Source organism: Manihot esculenta, chromosome 5 (genome assembly GCF_001659605.2).
Source record: "Manihot esculenta cultivar AM560-2 chromosome 5, M.esculenta_v8, whole genome shotgun sequence".
NCBI lineage: Eukaryota > Viridiplantae > Streptophyta > Magnoliopsida > Malpighiales > Euphorbiaceae > Manihot > Manihot esculenta.
This window is the reverse complement of record NC_035165.2, coordinates 15,762,836-15,784,236: the sequence shown is the minus strand read 5'-3', so window position 1 is coordinate 15,784,236 and position 21,401 is coordinate 15,762,836. Positions and strand designations below refer to the sequence as shown.

Sequence of the window (21,401 nt, the reverse complement as noted above, 5' to 3'; positions counted from 1 at the left end):
TTTCATAAACAATAGAAAAACAAATAAGAATATACTTGAGTAACTCGCAACCAAAAAAGAGGGGCAAAAACCTGTAGTGAAATTTTGGTTGTAGAACCGTTCGTTCAATTGGGGTGTCAAGGTCAAAATTAAGCAGTAAATGTGTAACATTTGGAGCTGGTCTACCAATATTATCTATCAGAAGCTGCACGGAGGTTCAGGCAATTAACGCAAGCATTTTATAGTAGCACTTATGGGAGCAAGTCAGGGATCAGACTTATCATTTACCTGCATTATCAAAACCCCTGGATCATTAGCACTATTTTCAATAATCTGACACTCTTCCGAACGTAACTCAAGGCAGGCTGCATAATCCTCAACCAAACAGGTTGCAGCATTGGATTTTAACAGTAACTGTACGAGCCCAACCATACGAGAACTGTCATCCATGTAATGATCCAACAGTTAAAGATCTTTGTAAGGATGTATGACCAAAAAATAGCCATACAGGCAAACAAACACAGAGGGCCACAAGCAAACCATATCAGCCACAGCTCCTCTTCCACCTCGTTTACTTTGCACATAAACGACATGCACACATTTAAAGACACAGATGCAATTACATGCACACACATGCAAACGTACACAGATGAACATACATTAGCAATACTAATTCACAATCACGACAAAAATAAATAAGAAACTAAAGCAAAAAGAATACCTCAGAATAGACATGATTTTGATAGAGCACTGCTGAATTTGTGGTAAAAAATCATATCTGACATACTCCAGCAATGCCACAATTTGATTATGATCCTGAGAGAGTATAATATCCAACGGCTGCAAGCAAGATGAGGAAGAGAAGAGGAAAAAGAATATCATTTGAAGGTCCATTGTAACATAGATAGGCTCAAACAAAGAAAACAGTAAAATTAGCTGTCAAGAAATCTTTGTCAAAAACACAGTTCATTATACCTATTGGTTAAATAAACACCGACTTAATTACAAAGATCTACAGAAGATTAGCCTGTTTAGGTTGTTCAATGTATCAGAATGCTTGCTGTAATTTTCCCTACGATTGTGTGATGTTATTATGTGCTATGGTCACGTATAGCGCCTGTACATATGTTGTATAATTGTGTATTCTTCCATTCTTGATGTACAACTCAATTATTGATGTATACAACTCATCAGTATATAGGTACCCCAATTGCTTAAGGGAATAATCAAGCAGAGACTACAAATTCCCTTGTAGCCCTTCTTCATGATATCAAAGCAAAGTCTAAATGCTTGTTGCTCTTTCTTCTCCAATTTATGAGAAACGCTATTGAATTTCTAATTGACAGGTCTCTGAGAATTATTAACTTCACCACCAACTCCATAAGTATGCCAATTGGCAATCGGCCTACACTCAAGAGTCCCACATAGTTAATAAAGTCACTTAGGCTCAAGGCTTACCAGGTTCCAGCCTCAGCATCTTTATAGGGTAAGCAACATTCACCAAGAACCCACATTATACGCCAATGCGTGCATTGTGTTCTAGGCATAAGGCTCCAGAAAGGTGCCCCTTTAATTTTAGCTTCAACAAGCACTTCCATTGGCAAGACACCAACGCTCATTGTCCTTTTAATATCTTTACTCATGCATTGTTTTCAATACTTTCTCATTATCTCTTATCTGAAATTGTCCTTTTTCAAATACCGTTAGCATAGCACTAACATGTGGGTCCTTGTTTTAGTATTCTTATAATATTGCTTTTGTTTTTCTCAAATAAGTCTTCATAATTTGCCATCTATTTCTAAATGAGAGAGAGAGAGAGAGAGAGATATGTTATTTAGTTCTCCATTTCTAGGTTATGTAAAATACCTATCTCTTTTCTTTTTCTAACAACACTAGTAGTACAACTATTTGGATTAGTTTGTGACTATATATATATATATATATATATATATATATATATATATATAGGCAGCTTGTTTTTTATTATTTTATTTTCTAGCAAGGACTATAAGATTATATTAGTGATAAAGTCTACATTTATTTTATATTTTCTATGCTTATTAAAGCTTTGTAAATTGGTAATTTTAATAATTTTGGTTAAATAGAGCTATGTCTATTATTATTTTTATTTTAAACTTATTAAATTTTACCTTTTAATTTTGTAGCTTCACAACACTTGATTAAGATTGATAAGTGGCTTTTTTTTATACAATCATGTGCCGTCCAGTACGTGTTGTCAGTCTAGTCCATAGGAGTGCAAATGAACCGAGTCGAGTCGAGTTTTGAAGAGCTCAAACTTGGTTTGTTAAAATTTTTTCAAACTCCAGCCAAACTCGAGCTTTACTCATTTCGAACTCGGGTCAAGTATTAAGAAGCTCAAACTTGGCTCGTTCAGTAAATGAGCTAAGGTGAATTGAGCTTTCATCAAGTTTAGTCTCAGATAATTCACGAACAGTTCAATTTATTTACATGTATAACGAGTTTTAATATAAAACTAATAAATTTCAAACTAAATAATTTTAGTTAAATAAATATATATACAAATTAGCTCACAAACTTGTAAAGAACAAGCCCTTAAATCTTAACAATCCGAATATCTATAAGTTTTAATAGTGTAATTAAACTATGTAGAGTTGAATTTTTCAAATTTTAGGTTTGGCTTATGAAAGTATATGTAAGGTTTGAGTTTATTCCCCTTATAATATTATCTCAGCATGCTTAACGAGACTATTCACAAGTCTGTTTGCGAGCCTAATCATGAACTTGGAAACGAATCGAGCTTATGGGACTTAACGAGCCGAATACTATAGAGCTCAAGTTTAGCTGGTTTACTAAACGAGCCTAAAAATTAAACTCGAACTTGACTCGTTTAGAAATCAAGTCGAGCACGGTCGAGCAAAAATGAAGCCGAACCTCGAGTAGCTCATAGACAGTTTGGATCATTTACACTCCTATCAGCCCATACTACCCATGGTGATAGTTTTCTTTTCCTAACAGTGGCAACATATCAATTACCACATTTTGTCATTGTAACAAGCTCTGAATATGAGAATACTTATTACTAAACAATATTGATATACCAAATAGCAGTCATCCTCATTTCTTGTATACACTGCCCAATATGGTGATTTCTTTGCCTATCTAAAAATCATTGATTCCAGTGCTTCAAATCTTCTTTCTTGCCATAAAAATATTTTCTCAAAGAATTGTTTCTTCTCCCACTCTCCCTAGTGTAACTTTAGCTATCAAAAAGGTGATTAAAGGAGCAAGGGAGGCACATCCTCTTCCTTCCATTCATTAAACTTCAACCTTATCTCCCGAAGACCGAAGCGCCCATACAATTTTATCTCCAACAGCAAAATAATCAAAAACCTTAATTGTTACTTTTGCTGATTATGTTCTCGTGCATAACTAAAGTATGGGAATTTCTACTTTACTTTTGCTGCTTCTTTTGATCTTCTTTATAGTATTTTGTGTTATCCAAGCATCTCAAAAATCCAAAAAACGGTTCCCAATCTTTCCAATTTATCTTGGTTATAATGTGAGTCATATTATCTTGGAAAACAAACTCGTACTTTGTTTCTCAAGTGGACTAATTAGGCTACATCTGTTCTCGACATTATTCATTCAAACATATGAAGTCCTAGTCATGCTAATTCAATTTTGGGTTTTAATTATTTTGTTAGTTACATTGATGACAATTCTTGTTCCACTTGGTTATTTTTAATAGGCTATCATTTTTATATATTATCTTGCAAAATTTTTATATTGAGATTCACAAGTGATTTTGTGTTAACACCAAAGTATTACACAATAATTAATGAGGATATTTTTCTACTCCCAAAATTTCATGTTTCTCAAGTTCTTTATTAACCTCTTGCACTCCTATTATGCAGCAAAATGGAGTTCATAAGTGTAAGAGTCAGACGCTTATTGAATAACTTGCTTTTACTAATTAATCATTTGTCCTTTTTGAAGAATTATTGCTTAATGCTTGTTACAAAATTAACTGTATGCCTTCATATGTTTTGAAGCTTAAAAAACTTCATTCTTTCTTATTGCCAGACCAAACATCTTATCCTTATCCTTTTACTCCATGGATGTTTGGTTGTATCTACTTTTGTCACAATCTTAACCCAAAGATAAACTTCAAATCCATTAGATGTATCTTTCTAGGATATTCGTGCACAAAAATGTTAATGAGTCCCAAAAATAACCCATATTTTTCCAGTTTGAACTTGAGCATTTCTATACACAAATCGCTACTTATACAAACAGCTAAATTGAAGACAGTGAATAAAATTAACCGCCAAATTAACATCCAAATGATCACCAATAATTTGAACACAGATAAAACTACAATAAATTATTTGACTGTAAGAGACATAACCTGACAAACTGTAAAAATATGCAATGCACACCCACACTCAATATATCGATTTAGAACTTCCATAACAAAAAGCACAATAGTGAAACATGAAATCTTAAATTTTATACTCTTTTGCAATCCTAAATTGAAACAGGAATCGACCAACAAGAAAGAATCTAAAAATTTCAACAAATAGTAATAATAATGATAGTGATAGACACCAAATAAATTAAGCTACCAATTCAGAGAGAGGGGAGAGAGAAAAGTGAATAGGCACCTGGTACAGAGGACGCCAGTAATCAGAAACAAGTATATCCTTTTCCAGGACAATAATTATTATTTCCAAAGCGAGTTGCACTGCCTTTTCTAGAAGTTGCCCATGAATTTTACTGGTCCTTTCAGTGATGATTGAATTAACCCCTGGTAGAAGAATACCAATAAGATTGCGGAAAACAGTCTTCCCACTCATGAAATCCTGCCCAATAAAATGATACAAATCTAAGATATTTACAAAAGGTATGCAGCTAAAGAAAATCTCACAGCCATTACAGAAGATGTAGTACAATGTAGAGCTACTCAAAAGCTTAACAGAAACAAAATGGCCAGAAGTCATTATATACAATACAGCCAAAACAAAATGCAAATATATGAATATAGATGAAAACAGATTCTTAGAGTTTACCAGATCTCATGGAATAACAAGTTTATTAAGGAAAGGGAGGAGAGAATTGTCTTGAGTGTTTTCATAGCAAACTCATCCGAATTTGCAGTTCTGCCAATTTCTATTCAATCCGAGCAAAATACTTAACCTTCCACTCAGAAAGCCTAGAATTTAGAATAAGACATTAATCCACTAATATATAGTTTCAATGAGTACCAAGGAGATCATGGTTTTAAATCGCGATCGCGGTCGCAAGTAACAGAAACAGGCCTGTAACGGCTGTAACATAACGGTGACGACCTAACACTACGCAAATTTTTCAAATAAATTTGCAAAGTTCATAAATGAAATGATATTGATTAGATTTAATTCAAAATAATATATACAAATGCATAATAAACATAAATACATAAAATATAGATTATTTAACTGAAGTTAAACATCATATAGTTTAAAATAAGAAAAATCAATATAATCTTTATAGATCAAGTAAACTAACAGCTCAAAGTACAATTTTAACTCAAAATTAACACTTTAATTCACAAAAACACTTCTAAAAAAGGAAAAAAAAAACAACAATTAAAGATTAAAATAGATAAAATTTAACTAACTTTTTAGAAGAAATAAGCTTGAAAATAGAATAGTTTATCTTGGATCTAAGTTTATATGAGAAATATGCAGGGAAGATTGAAATTTAAAAGAGAAAGGGAAGAGAAAACTTAAAAATATAGCCTTTGAAGCTGCTAAAAAATATAGAAACTAATGAAAATGAGAATAGGAAGTAGAAGAGGAAGGATATAAAAGAATTCTAATTATTGATAATGGCTATTACCGTTACATAACGGCGGTAACCGTTATGCCTGCAAATCAAGGGAGGCCTTTGTATAACAGCGTAACGGGTAATGGCCCCCCCAAAACCTATTACATAACAGTTGTTATGTTACGTAACGGCCATTATTTAAAACCATGAAGGAGATAGATAAAAGCAGACACCATTTCAGGAACCCTAAACCTCCAAAACAAAAAGGGAGACCACCATTCCTAGTTTGTATCCAAGGAAAAAACTCATTCTGTATCCAGTGAATATAATAGATAACAGGTCTCAAAATATTATAACGAACTTTGAAATTTAATTACAATCACAATCAGGGAAACAATACCCTAGTAACAGTTAACCATCACAGCCATCATGAGGCAATTTCCCTTCTCTAGGAAAAGCAAATTGCATTGAATCCATGGATTTAAGAGTTTGAGCATTAAAAATACATGAATAAAAGATGTCAAATTCATAATTTGTACTGGTTATCTATTAAACAAGTCCATACCTAAAGAATAAAATAAAATAATTTGAAAATCTAGTCTTGTCATGTCAAAGAACAGAAAAAAAAAAAAAAAGGAAGAAAGAAAGAGAAATGGCAAAATTATTATGAGATAAAGAAATGTTTGTGCAGTAACATAATTTGCCTTAAAAATGAGATTAAACACACTGAAAACACGATTGAATAGAACAGGTTTGCTGTTACAGAACAGTAATTTCATAATGAAGGGGATTTCTATGGTTATTTGGTCTAAAACAAAGCAAATTTACTTTGCTATAAAAATAAGTTAAACTTTACAGGAAATTTTTATTTTTTATAATAAATTTACGTAAAATGATTCTTCTTTTCGTAAAGTAATCACTTTGCGGAAAATATATTAAATTTATAAAAATTGATGTTTCAAATATATAAATATATTTTTATACAAATTAATATAATGAAAATTATACTGAATTAATAACATTATTAGTAATTAATAATAATATTTTATTCTATTATTTGTAAAAGGTATTTATCTTTATAAAATGTAAATATTTTTTATATTTTTTGTGTGTGATTACTTTTTATTAATTTAATATTTTTCATAAATAGATATCATTGCATATAAATTTATAAAATCTACAACACAAATATTATGAATTTCAACTTTTAATTTTTTTTTAAATTGTTATGTTTATATGTTCTTTAGAATTATTTTCATTTTCGTTACTATCAAATATTTTCTGCAATATGATTGATTATGAAAAAATCAATTCATTTTACAAAAAATTTAAAGTAAAATATAAAATATTTGTAAAGTACAATTAGTTTACATAACAAAGTAATGGTTACTTTGTTTTGAAGCAATTATACATAAAAGTCACAGTTAAGGAAGACATTTCACTTGCTACTTAAATTATATACCAGTTCTGGAATTCAAAATTTATTTAACAGCAGTAGAAGAATAAATTAACCAATTACAGTGATAAAGACACACCTTTAGCAACTCTAGGACCGGAAGCTGCATTTCAAGAGAAGATGATTGTGTCTGTGACTGGTCAACAACGCTGTCAACATCCTCATCTTGGACGTTATACATGCTCAACATCCTGCACAATAAATTAAGAAGATAATAATTTCCTTGTTAACTAGTCAATTAATCTTTTTGTTGAGGAATTGAACAATGAGCTGCCAACTAAGAATTAAACTAGTAGCTTAAATGGAAGCTCATCAAATTAAAGGCACAATGAGATTGATGCAAATATCAGATAAAACAGATCAAAAATTTTCAGGACAAGAATAGTGGGGCAACATTGACATCGTCCAAAATTTAGGGGCAGAAAGATAAACAAATCCTAGATGCAAAAAAGTTTACCAGGTTGGAATGGTGAAGTCACTTACATATAAAAATTCTGAAGACAAGCAACAACCAACTGCCATTTCTCACAAGAATCAGCATAGGCTCTCTGAGGAAACTGCCCAAACACATCATCATATATGAACCTAAAGATACCTATAAATCTGCAAGGAGGCCATCAATGTTAAAGCTAGCAAGAAAAGAGAATATATTAATTATGGAAGAAGCCCAAAAAACAGAAATCATTGACCAATACCTACGCCCTCTATCACTTGTATCTTTTTCCTCGGCTATAAGAGCATTTAACAGGTTAAGGAAAGATATCGTCGAAGGATATCGCTCTATTCTTGCTTCTATTTCATTCAACTCATATCTCATATCATAAACCTGTCAAAATAGAACTTCATAAGAATCATATTGCCACCTCTTAAAGGACCAAACACTTCTGCAAGTCCAAGTTGAAGGAAGTATCCTCATAAAGGTTACTTGGCTTCCTAAATAACTACACAATTAACTGTCCTGGATCTTAATTTACTTGTACAACATCATATGTCATTTACCATATTCTCTAGCATTCGGACACAGCAAATACATGAAATTTACACATAAATGTGAAAAGAAGAAACCATGTTCAGATACTACAGAGATTAATACAGTTACATCCAACTTAACCAAGAAAGAACAGGTGAGAAAATTGACTGAGCCACCAAAGTTGACATAAAATTAATAAAGAAGAAAACCAAAAACTGAGCATTCTGTCACATTAGGAGTAATAATATTATGACAATCTGATGCATTCTGATTCGCAATCAATTTCAATTACGAGAGTCAACTTTAAATTACACATTGAAGCTAACCTGTGCTGCCATTGGTTTACTGTTTCCAACACGAGTGCCAACAACTAATGGCAAATCATACTGCTCAAGATAACCCCAAATAGTGTCTTTTAGGACTGGAGAGACATGAACAAAAGTGGCTATGGCATTCCGTAAAGCACCCTGGAAAATAACTTAGCGAGTTTAGAAAGGAACAAAAAGCAGATGGAAGATTCTACTATCCAAAGAGATTCTGTAACTATTCAAACACTAGTTAGGCTTAATCCAAGCTGACTTAACCTTCAGATATGGAGGCACGTTTTCATAACTAAGAAGCTTGAATAATGGTTCAATGTCAGGGAACCAGTTCTTTCTTTCAATGGGATGTCCATTTTCGATAACCTATAGCACATGGCAAATCAAGAACAACCACAACAGTATATGTGTCAAAAAAAAGGTCAAAGAAAAAAGAACTTTGTAATTATCAACAGACAGGAAACAAAGAGCCCAACCCTCTGGATATGGAGAAGTAATGAGTTTCTCAAATTTCAATAGCAACAACAACATTCCCTCCTGCCCATCCCTTCCCTTCCTCAAAAGAAAACAAGTACCCAACAAATGGACACAAGACAACAAGACAGCACTTGACTAATTCAAGAGAAGCAAAATTGCGTCACTGAATACTTGTACAGCTGTCACATGAAGCTGCAATGTGGCTCACTAATCCTTTTATTTTATACATGTTTTGGCTAGATTGGATAAAATGAATAGGTGTGCTTTTTCTTTTTCTTTCTTTCTTTTTTTTTTTTTTTTTTTTTTGGGGGGGGGGGGGGGCGGCGTTGAGAACATAAGAAAACTCACCAACAAAGAATGGCATTTTCATTCAATACTCCATTTGTAACAGGACATTCTTTACTCAGAAGCAAATAAGAAGAGAAACTAATTTGCTCACCCAAAGAGTTGGGATGGAACTTCATACTTGATCATTTGATCAAAGATTATCCTATTCTTTTCATGCAAGTTCAGTTTTCTCGCACTCACAACAACATACCAAGCCTTATTCCTAAGAAGTTGAGGTCAGCCACACATTTATTCCACACTCCACCAGAAACAATGCTAATAAATCCTTGCTCACTACTTCCCTCCACAACATCTGAGGTTTGCTCCTCCCTTCATATCTCCCACCAGGCCACCACTTCAACATGAAAAATATTGAATCCATGTGAATTTGAATCAAAGCCTATCCACAATCATTCAGCGTAGAAAACAGACCACCATACACAAATCTTTAAACTACAATTTCTCTCCAACACCAGCATAACATTCATATTAGACTAAAATGTTAATATACCAAATCTCATGTAGATCAGAAATGATGGCCAAATTACCGACCTATTTCTTTCTTCTGTTAAAAAAAAAAATCCAAATATTCAAATAATTGTTCTTAGTACAAAAGAAAAAAGTATTACGAAATTAAAGGGGTACAGAACTATGCTAACATAGATTTTATAGAAAGCAATAATTTCACATGCAATTATAAAATTTACTTGTAACACTTGACAGCAACAAAAGGGAAGATGTTATTGAAAAAAACTATCAGATTGACCAACTATCATCTTTAGTCCATAACAAGATGCTTGGGAGAAAGATGGGAATTGAGTAATCCTTAACAAACTATCAAAATCAAGTAAAGTCACAAATTCCCCTAGCCAGATCAAGAATCAATTAATGTAATATGGTACTAGTATTACAGTGTTGAAAAAAATATCAACAATGGTGATAAAGACACAAAAAGAAGATAACTTGCCACATAAGAGGCAATCAAATGCAAGGAAGTACAAGATCAATAAAATATTTTTGAGACGAAGACAAGTCCAAACCTTCTGAAGAACACTCAAATATGCAACAAGAGCTTTTGCATCACCCTCCTGAAACTCGGGTAACACAGTCCCAGAAGTCTGAAGGGATTGTTTAAATTTCTCATCATAGATCGTCAAGCAATCAAATAAAGTGCTCCACCCAACAGAGCGGAATGCTTTTCCCTGAAGTAGTTCATAAACCTTTGAAGCACCTTCTTGGCTAGAAGCCTAAAAGAAATGTTACAACAAGAGCAATGATGCCTTACTTTGCATAAACATGCTAAATTGTGCTCCATTGACTAGTATAAATATTGCCACATACCAAAGTACTCAGCATTTTCAAGAAAGCTACTAGTGTTTGGAAATTAGTATGATCCTCTCCAGCAAAATTCACAAATGTCCATAAAACATCATTGCCGGATAACAATTCTGGCTCTTTCTGAAAATAAATTCAGAGGGGTTACATAGAAAGAAGAAACCTTCCAAGCATTAAATAAATAATTAAAAAAAAAGGTCTGCTAGCAAGTGCTTCCTAGTCCCTACACTATTTGCATTATAATATGATGACTACTTCTTCTATACGTCAAACTTAAACAGACATTTTAAAAAGCATTCAATTAGATTCAGCTAAGAAAGCATTTACATTTTTGAAACATCAAGATTCCCTTTGCATTCACAAACTTGTCATTTGATAATCATAAAGTCAAAAAAACCTGATAAATTTCGCTCACGAACTCCAGTAGGGAGACAAACGATAAAGGGCCAATTTCAGTGGCTTGTTGAGAATGCATGTTGCTATCATGCATGACATCACGTGGAGCAGACAAACGGTATGAATTAAGCGCGCCCATTGCCTTCTCCTTTGAATCTTTTACCTTTAAGAAAGTAATATAGTAAGTTTCTCAAAGTGATAATGATAAGAACACATTAAGAAAGTATAATATATGTGTATGCATACATCATGATATTAATTAAAAAAATGACAACGTTAGAGAAATGCACACCTTTTGCCAGACTTTTTCCCTCCACACAAAAACTTAGGATTCTTACCAGGTTCCATAGATTAGAAAACGCACACCAATCTGCCCGGATGATGCTCAAATTGAGAAAATTTATTAATGCACTCAATATGCAGATTACTCTTGCAATCCACAACCATTTTTGGCCCCCACCATCAAAATTTTAAGAATAAACCCCCAAACAATATAATTTTCGCAAAGGAATAGATGGAAATAAGTGGCAGGACACAGAACAGCTCATGGGATGATATGTTATATCAAACCGGTCGACTATAATAGATGTTTGAGTTAGCAGATAGCATCTGCATAGTGTTTGAAACTCGAATCATCTACTTGCACACATGATTCATGGAGATTTTCCATACAAACCACACTCACCATGCAAAACAATAAATCTTAAAACACTATTAACAACTTGACACTTTAAATAACAGAATACACTACAAATGAGTGGAAATCTATATCCTTTACGCGTCCTATTTTACTTGGAGTCAACAAAAATGTCCAAATTGAGCATTGTGGCATGAACAGAAACATTTGTCATTTGTTTATTTATTTACTTCTTACTGCATTATTGTTGTCATATAAACCATCACATTTGACAAACCAACTGCAAAGATAGCCATAAAAGCTAGAAAATAAATTATAGTTATTGGAACAGGTATATTATGAGCTACAAACTTCCCTTCTTTGTTCAACTAGAGGCCCATTAAAATCACATAAATATGGGACCCAAGGACGCAAAATTGGACATGGTTCATGAACATGATCCAGATGAAACACAAAATTGGAGGGTTTGAATTGATGTAATCATGTCCACAACTCCACATCCCCAAAATTTTGCTTTCTATGCATGATTAACCCACTAAAGTAACAAAACAACTTTAAAAATACATACACTTTAAACTACTAAGGATATATGCCATAGTTAGAAACTAGAAACTTAGCATTAAACGTATCAACTCATGTCAAACAGATCTTGTTGAGTTCAATCGTTATACAATCATGTGCATCGCAGCATGTTATCATTTAAAAATTAGGATGTATTGTAGGGTCATGTTCATTTCAAGTTTAATATACAAATGTGAAATGACTAGCTGTGCCATGTTTGTATTGACCCAAATATTGATTTTTCAACAAACAAGCTAACCCAAATTGCTTCCCCACAAGAAACAGTGGAATTCTCCCGCGGCCTAAAGCCCATCTCACTTCCAAGTCCCAATCAATAAGAAAACCATTTTATTCCACAAAGAGTTGTTTCTTGAAGATAAGAAATTGTTATGGTCCCGAGTTGTGGATTTGGTTATGGGTCTGTGGGCTAAGGGTATGGCTAGAGTTTGAGTGTTTGGGTTAAGAGTCTTTTTACGACCTTGGGTCATTAACAATTCAGGCTCTAAAGAGGGAACCTGAAACCTCTGAGACTTAAAGCGCTCAAGACTTAATTGATTTTGGAAGCTCCCCTCTTCATTAATGTTATTGCTTAAATACAGAAAGGAAGTATAACTTCTTCCTACATTAAAGGAGCACTACTTCAACATGGAGGAACACCCTCCTCAACTAACAACATGAAATAGAAAGTGGAGGAATACCCTCCTACAAACAGGGAACAATTTAACTAAAAGATAGCTGAAAAATAACTGAAATATTTGACTAATTTAGAGGCTCAATATGTGGCTGCTTTGACTTGGGTCCATGACTGAATCGGCTATAGACTTGCAGTAGTTTGGTAACAGAAACTCATGCTGAAGAGACTTAAACAGATAAACCAATGGCGGGGTTCATGTAGTATGAATTTATTAGATCCCTTAGCCCATATTCTTTTCTTAAAAGAATGAATGAATGAATATCTACGATTCTCACATTCATGAACTTGGGAGTTGAGACAACAAACAAAAGTAGTGGATCATACCTACAGTACATTATGTCAATGTATCCACCATATCAATAACAATTGGCAAGATATGAAAATCCCTCTCCCTCTGTTCATGTATTATGAATTCATTAGATCCTTCGGCCCATATTCTTTTCTTAAAAGAATGAATGAATGAATATCTATGTTCTCACATTCATGAACTTGGGAGTTGAGACAACAAACAAAAGTAGCGGATCATACCCACAGTACATTATGTCAATGTATCCACCATATCAATAACAATTGGCAAGATATGAAAATCCCTCTCCCTCTCCCCTCTTTCTCTCCCACTGTGCGTATAACATGTTGTCATGTACCTACTTTAAATATCTCATTTAAAAATATATACTAATATATGATATAAACAACATGGACACATTCCAAGGCACGCTTTAGCCAAACTTTTGGGCATGGTGCGAATCAAAGTACTCAGTAACATACCATCACGTATTATAGGGAAAATGCCAAGGGAACATAAAAGGAATGTAATGGGTTAGAAATCTCTAGAATATTGCTATTACAAATAACAACCAGCTGTTACAGCTGTTTTGCAGTACAGTTGGAGTTAAGTTATTATAGCTAAGATCTATAAAATCTCAGTATGTTCCACATGTAAAGGCATTATGAAATTCAATACAGAACAATACTACTTTCTCCAACTCTGAATCTTATTCTCTCCTATCCTCTCTAATTCTTCTCCCCTCTTATTCTTCTTCTTCTTCTTCTTCTTCTCTCTAAATTTCCCTGTTAGAATTTCAGTTCTAACACATACTTGCATAAAATCATCAAATATAGAAGCTAAAACTATTTCAGCATATAATTAGCCAATTTCATTAAAGAGCACACCCATGCATAAACATATCATGTAAATTGTGTACTTCCAACACATTTGTAAACATGCAAAAAATAGAAAGGGAAAAACTTAAGACAAACCATACACAGCAGATGAAGAGGCCAAACCACAAAGCATAGAGCACTCATATACATGCCCATCCCATGCCCATGCAAATGCAAACAAAAAGAGAAAAGACCTTAGAAACATAGAAAAGGTGGCAAACCACAAGCACAAACAAGCACAGATACATGCAGCACCAACAACAAACACCACAAAAAATAAAATAGAACAAAACAACAGCAAAAAATTGAAACACTGAACAAGGATTTAAATCGCAATCACAGCACATTTATGGTTGGCGGTCGCACCACAGGTAACAAAAATAGCACTGTGACGGAAGTAACATATGAATATGGCATATCGCTAAACAAATTTTCGAGAGAATTACCATTTGGTCCCTGGGTTTTAGAAAATTCATTAGTTCATCTCTATAATTCTTAAGTCTAATTAAAAGGCCCCTTACTAATTTGAAATGCAACTACCTAGTCCTGTTAATGTTTGCATTAGTCAAAGGGCTAAATAATTTATAATAATGAAATGTGAAGGATCTTATAGTAATTTGTTTAAAATATCAGGAATTAAATTTTAAAAGACATTTATAATGTTTATCGAATGTCTACAGAAGCTGTCAATATATATAACAGAATAACTAATTAGTTGCATTTGAAAATAATAAGGGAACTTTCAATTGGGCATAACAATTATAAGTATAAACTAACGAATTTTTTAAAAACTCGAGGGACCAAATAATAGTTCTCCCCTAATTTTTTTGGGAAATTTGCAAAGTTCATGAAATGAGTACATATTTTAAGATATTAAGAAAAATAAAAGGCTAAAGCACTAACACATCAATTTCAACATTCTTAGACATCAATGGCATTAATCGATTTGAAGCTAAAATAATCATGTAGATAGTAAAGAATGATGCTTCATACTATGAATTTAATAAAAGCCTAGCGTCAAACAAATTTTTCTTCAACACATAAAGAACACCAAACATAAAAACAAATTACTTACTTTTTGTAAGATATAGATGTCTAGAGACTATAATGATAAAGATAGTTGATGATCTTAGCTTAAGAAAGAAGAAGTGAGAGATTTGTTGAAAGATAGAAAAGTTCATGTGGAAACTGAGAGAGAAAGTGAAATATAACGGCTTAAAACCATCAAAGAAAGGAAATGACGAGAGCTGATAGTTTCTGCCCCCATCTGGCTTAAAAAAAACAAAGTAATGAACCGTTACTATTACATAATGGTAAATAACTTTCTGCCATTGTTATTAAGCAACAGGTATAACAACCAGTGTAGGAACAAAACTTTTTTACCATTAAACAACGGGTGTCATGGTAATGGGAGAGCAAAAACCAATAAACAATATAAAATAGTAGTTATGTAACATACAGCCTTAAAAAATCTAATAACTAAAAATGGCATACTAATTACTGCAACTCATCATCGGACATTTGAAGTTGACCATCAATTTTACCCCTTCAAGTGCCACCAGAAATTAAGAAGATAATTCAACGTACCTTGTCCCTAGCAGATGGATGAGACAGGAAGCAAGTGACCAGCTTGTGTAGATAAGCATTGTACATGTATTTCATATCCTCATCATCATTCTGTGGACATCAAATTGACACCAGACTAATCATGACTGAAATGTTCATCATTATTTATTCAAGAGACTAGATAGAATCCATAGAAAAAAACATTTGACTAAAAGGTGGGTGGGAGGGTGTGCGCGTGCACATGCAGTGCAGGTGTACATTCGTCATATATTCCCACCACTACAATGAAGGACCGGTTGGAAAAATTCAAACCCTGGCTTCAAAGACATCTTACAAAATAAAAACGTACATAAAACAATCAAAACAAGAAATCAACCATTTTAATTGCTTCTTTTAGATGTGCTTATAAAACAACATTAGTCGAGAGTAAAGTAAAGACTTGTGCTAAAATGATAGTTCAACTAAAAAGACTAATTGCCGTGAGGTTGAACCTGATGAGAGGAAATTAAGCTCCGAAAAAAAAAACTTGGGAGATGAGAAACATTCTAACAACAAACCTGGTAAGCTGCCGTTCGAAGAACATTATCCAGCAAAAACTGGAAAACATTGTTCATGAAAATGGATTCCAAGCATGAATTCAAATATCCCAAATCATTTGATGAAGCGCTTGATAATGTGTCCCTTGCAGTAATCCCATCATTTATTAACATCAAATGTACAGACCAAGCAAGCCTAACACCACCAATGAAGCCCTCTACAACTGGAGCATTTACAGTAGCCATCAGCTAGATCATGCAAGGTAGACGAAAAACTTGCATGTCAACTCAAAATTCACAAACAATGCACAAAGAATCATAAATCACTGTTCATCTTACAATTTCATGAAACTCTTTTCTAAAAGATGCGTCACGAGACAGGATAGAAGCTTTATCAGGTACTGCACCCAGAGCATCTGATATGAATGCAATGATAAGAGTGAAAAGAAGACTGAACGTAATCTGCATAAGAGAAACAAAGAATTATTTGGCAAGGCAGCATCACATTTTAAAGATACAAAAGTACACACACACATTAGATATAAGCATATATCATAAGCAACCTCATATATTTTACTTATGATGGGAAGCAAAAGAAAATCCAAATCATATCAGATGATATTCAAGGTTCACAATGTAAACATTGGGAATAAAATTGCCAAAAGACATCAGAAGACAAGGACATGCCTGGTACTTCAATGTGTGGTTGACCTCCATAAGCTCAATTGCACTATCTTTTAAGACATAAAACACATCCTTCACATCTTTAGGGCCTGCAAGAAGCAAATATTATTTCACTGTTGCAATAAGCAATCTCGCTCATTATTATTGAACTTATGAATCTTAAGGCCACTTTGGCAGCAAGGTGGGCGCCTGCATTTCAATGTTCTTTTAATTACCCAGCTTCTCCCAGACCATGCTTGGAGAAAATCTGGATTTTCCAGCTTTTCCGGAAGAAGCAGGTCAGAAAAATTAAAAAATTAAAAAGCAAAAGCAAGTGTCACCAGACTGCTAAACTGGGATTATAGGCTCAAACTCTGGTAAACACAATGTTTTCTAGAGAGAGAGGAAGAATATGTAAATTCACAGAGATTGATGTAAGCACAACCAACTAACACAAAGAATGATGAGCTAGTATTGTCTCAAGGACCGATTACAAGATTGAGATCCAAGAAGTTGAAAAAAGCACTTCAAGGATTCATGAAGAAATATGTTGAAGTTTTGCAAGTTCATTTGAAGTTGAAGAATAATCTGGCAATTTCAAGTCAATTAGGTCGAATGTGTCTTTATTGACAGTTCAAATTTTGCATTTGCATCAACGGATTCCTCTTCAATAATTCAGTAGTGGGTAATTATCTTGTACTAACTAGTTATCCAATAGTGAGTAGTTAACCAGTAGTAAGTAGTGACATAAATCATGGGTTTATGATGTTGTCACCATATTCTATTTAGTTAGTATAGTTTTTTTTCCCAATTGGGCTAAGCTGCCCTAGAATATACAAAGCATCTCTTTTTCCATGTTGCATACAAATTATCAATTATTCAATACAATTACCTTACGCGATTTTTCTTTGAGAGCTTAAGGGAAATCTTGATACTTAATATTGCATCACGAATAAAATTTAATATTAACTTACAAGTTCTTATTTTTGCTGCTCTTAAAATCAATCAGTTATAAGTGTTCTTACTTGCATATTAATCAAGGGTGCTTTAGATTGGAAATTGTTTTTAGAACTAAGTTCTAGTAACTAGGCAATGTATCGTTTCATTATCTAATAAGCTAGAGTTCCGCATCAATTAGTATCAAAGCCTGATTTAGTGATAATTTCTTAACTATCCTTTATGTCTTTGTATTCAATTTTAATTTCATTATTAGCCAAATATATCACTTTGGTTATTTCATGTATTTTCTTCAATTTTTTTCGTGACCTAAATCTTTCCGTTTAGGATATCTATTAGAGTTGAATTCATTGTTTAGTTACTATTCAAATCGAATTTTACCCTAAATTCTTGTCTAGACCGAATTACTGTCTTTAGTGAGATTGAATTGCTCACACTCATTGTTTGACAGGTGGTAAAGTCTATTGCATGATAATAGATTTCGGTAGTAAAGTTAATTGTGCTAGTATAATTTTAGTCAATAAATTAGAACTAGAAACTATTAAACACTCTAATCTGTAAAGGTAACCCAATAATTATAGATATGGGACTTATAGTACAAGTAAATCTTCAATGGAAGCAACCTCTACCGGTGATTATGGATATGGAGGAAATTCTCAATGGAATACTCAAATCCATATCCATATCAGCCTCCTCCATCATATTCCGATTTGTCTTCATCAGAGCAATCATTCTCCCACACCCAAACCCAGTCCAATCCTAGTGATCGATTTGATATGGGTTCATTCTTCAGCTTTGACCATCATCATACCATCAATATCATCAAGGTCAAAGCTCCTAATCACAAAATAAAGGTGGTGAATCTACTCAAGAACCTGCTAGACGCTCATTCTGATGGTAATTGAGGTAAGTTACTACATATAATATTTAAAATTTATGTATTTTATATTTATTTGATATATTTGTACTTATTAATAAGTTGAATAACTTAATTTTCATTATATCTTTCAATATATTTTAATTTCATGAACTTTACAAATTTTCTAAAAAATTTGCGCCGAAACATGTCGTTACTGTTACGTTATAACCATTACAGACTTATTTTCGTTATCCGCGACCGTGATTTGAAACCATGATTGACTCGTTTAGGAAAAGAAACTCGAGTTTGCTTCTCAAGTTGACAAGACTCACATTCTAAAGAAGGCAAGGAAGAGAGACTATGAACTAGTTTTTGTAACTTGTTCAGACTTGGATGTCTCCAATGACTATGCATAAGTTCAGCAGAAGGGTCAGAAGTAAAAAAAAATAGTACAGTCCGTGTGACTCATATCCTGCTCCAATCATCTTCCAATACTCCAGCCTGCACAACCACCTGAAGATTAGGTTGTATGGACATTCAAGGTGAATAAAACATTAGTCAAAAGGATAGAAGGAAAGAAATATAAGTTACTTATCCCTTTAACTTGTGTTTGTGAACCATTAGGTAATGTGACTTTAAATGGTGTAAAAAGTGAAACAAGAGTGAAGAAAAGATTGGGATTACTAGAGATATGATCAGAAGCACCAGAGTCAAGGATCCATGAACTAATGGGTAAAGACTTGGTTAGATAAGCAAAAGAATTATCAAAATGAGCAATATTTGAAGAAAAAGGTTGCTGAGTAGCTCGAAGCTGTAGATATTCTTCTCTGTACTCTACTTCATTTAGAGTGACTGAATTCGGTTTGGAACATGACTTTACTCTATTTGATAGGGCCATGTGAACTGTATTTAGGGTTACCTGCTTCTCAGACATGTTGAGAGAGAGTTTGAAGAGGAAAGGAATCTGCTTCAAGGATGTGAAACGATGGATAAACTTCAGGGACGTGAACAATAAGTTTATTGCTTATTCATAACATCACTCCATCACTGCGCTCCTAGAGATCACTCCTCTCCTAGAGAAAGAGCTTGTCCTCAAGCTTAAATTTTATACAAGTTTGACTAAAGTGACAGTGGGTTCCTTCTTTGAGTGCCATCTTCTATTGTAGGCATTTGATGTTCTTGATTCTCCACTTCTAGCCCAAAACAATTTCTTGCATTAATGACCAACAAAACAAAAACCATAGCCATTGTGAGAAAGACTATTGGTCGTTCTTTCTGCCATTTATGATCTAGTGAGCTTTTTAATAAAAAGAGAAGCAATACTTCTTAATCTAGAACTTGACATATTGCTCACATTTGTGCGAAATGCCTAATAATCTCAGAAGAAACCACTACAGATTGTGCAGTGGACTAGGAAATTGTATCCCATCCACTATTCACCAATTATTGCTCACAGTCAAATACTCGTGCTAGATTCTTGGCAGTCATCTTTTACTTCTACTTTAGTGTCAGTTATATCTTTGATTTGAATGCTTGTATTCGGCATACTACTAGTGCTACTTATTGAACAGGGTTCTATGGTCGGTCCGCAACCCCTGGATGCCAAAGGCGTCCTTGGGGTGATCTCGTAGTTCCTACGGGGTGGAGACGATGGGGTCGGTCCATGGATTTTCCTTCCTTTTGCCGCATTTCGCTAAAGGGTTGAAGGGAGATATTGCATCAAGTTGTTCGCAAGGGCCAACTTGATCCTCTTCCCCAGGGATCCCAGATGAGGGAACCCTAGGAGAGCCGCCGACTCCAACTATCGTCCATGTACGATCCATACTAGATCTGACCAAATGCCCATCTTACCTTGAGTTTTTGTTGCAAGTATCATTGGGATTACTAATAAAATTTGCAAATGGCAAAACATGCTTCCATCCTTGCTTCTAACTAAACCAATCTAGCTCATTTTGTGCATGCATTTTGTGAGTTTGTCAAATCTCCCATAACGATAATGAATTGGGAAGTAGCTCATTAGAGAGAGCTCTCAACCCCTTAAGACTCAAGAAAAAAGAGTCAATCTCACAATAGAGCTCTCCCTCAAGACTCAAGAAAAAAGAGTCAAATCTCACAATTTCAGGAATAAATTTGCTCACTTCATTACTCCTAAATTAACCCATATATATAATAAAGGTTATGCAATAGCAAAAGGATTCCTAACAAATTAAAAAGTCCTACAATACTTGATAATAACTAGAAAGTTTATCCCAATCTAATCAATAATAAAGATTGATAATAATTAAAAAGTTTATCTTAATCTAAATAATGATAAAGATTGACAATGATCAAAAAGTCTATCCTAATCCAAATAACAATAAAGATTGATAAATCAATAAGTTTATCCATTATCCATAACACACCGCTTCGCTCACCCTCTCAGCTTAAATTTCTTTTCTTATTTGTCTTTGACAGCAAGTGTTTCATGGATTACTAACATTGTTCGTGTTGCTGATTCCCATTGTCTATTTCTGAATGGAGAGAACTGTTGCTGACTTTTTGTGCTGATTCAGTTGTTGCTTGCTCCAAATCTGGTCAACAACTGCTAAGTAGTAAATTAGGGCTCATTTAGTGCAGATGTTTTTGGTTTTTGATTCTTGGTTGTAGTTGTTAAATATAATTACATTACACTTTAAATAGAAATACAAAAAATACTAGCACACGACTACACACAT

The 21,401-nt window shown here is 33.6% G+C and overlaps 1 protein-coding gene across 5 annotated transcripts in view; it reads right to left on the bottom strand.

The window, feature by feature from the left end:
• The window catches only part of LOC110615646 (nuclear pore complex protein NUP205), a 47,858-nt gene that overhangs the window by 20,025 nt on the left and 6,432 nt on the right, over positions 1–21,401 (bottom strand). For 4 of the 5 annotated variants that reach the window (XM_043956435.1, XM_043956436.1, XM_021757636.2 and 1 more), the window contains exons 8-23: positions 16,896–16,981; positions 16,548–16,670; positions 16,230–16,457; positions 15,694–15,783; positions 11,052–11,213; positions 10,661–10,777; positions 10,360–10,566; positions 8,780–8,881; positions 8,522–8,662; positions 7,921–8,051; positions 7,709–7,828; positions 7,305–7,416; positions 4,626–4,823; positions 701–819; positions 268–418; positions 72–184 (exon numbers count right to left, since the gene is read on the bottom strand). In XM_043956435.1, coding sequence (XP_043812370.1) covers positions 72–184; positions 268–418; positions 701–819; positions 4,626–4,823; positions 7,305–7,416; positions 7,709–7,828; positions 7,921–8,051; positions 8,522–8,662; positions 8,780–8,881; positions 10,360–10,566; positions 10,661–10,777; positions 11,052–11,213; positions 15,694–15,783; positions 16,230–16,457; positions 16,548–16,670; positions 16,896–16,981 — 2,200 coding nt within the window. Of the gene's footprint in view, positions 1–71; positions 185–267; positions 419–700; positions 820–4,625; positions 4,824–7,304; positions 7,417–7,708; positions 7,829–7,920; positions 8,052–8,521; positions 8,663–8,779; positions 8,882–10,359; positions 10,567–10,660; positions 10,778–11,051; positions 11,214–15,693; positions 15,784–16,229; positions 16,458–16,547; positions 16,671–16,895; positions 16,982–21,401 lie in introns of those variants that run through there. The other variant, XM_021757637.2, reaches the window with a different exon arrangement.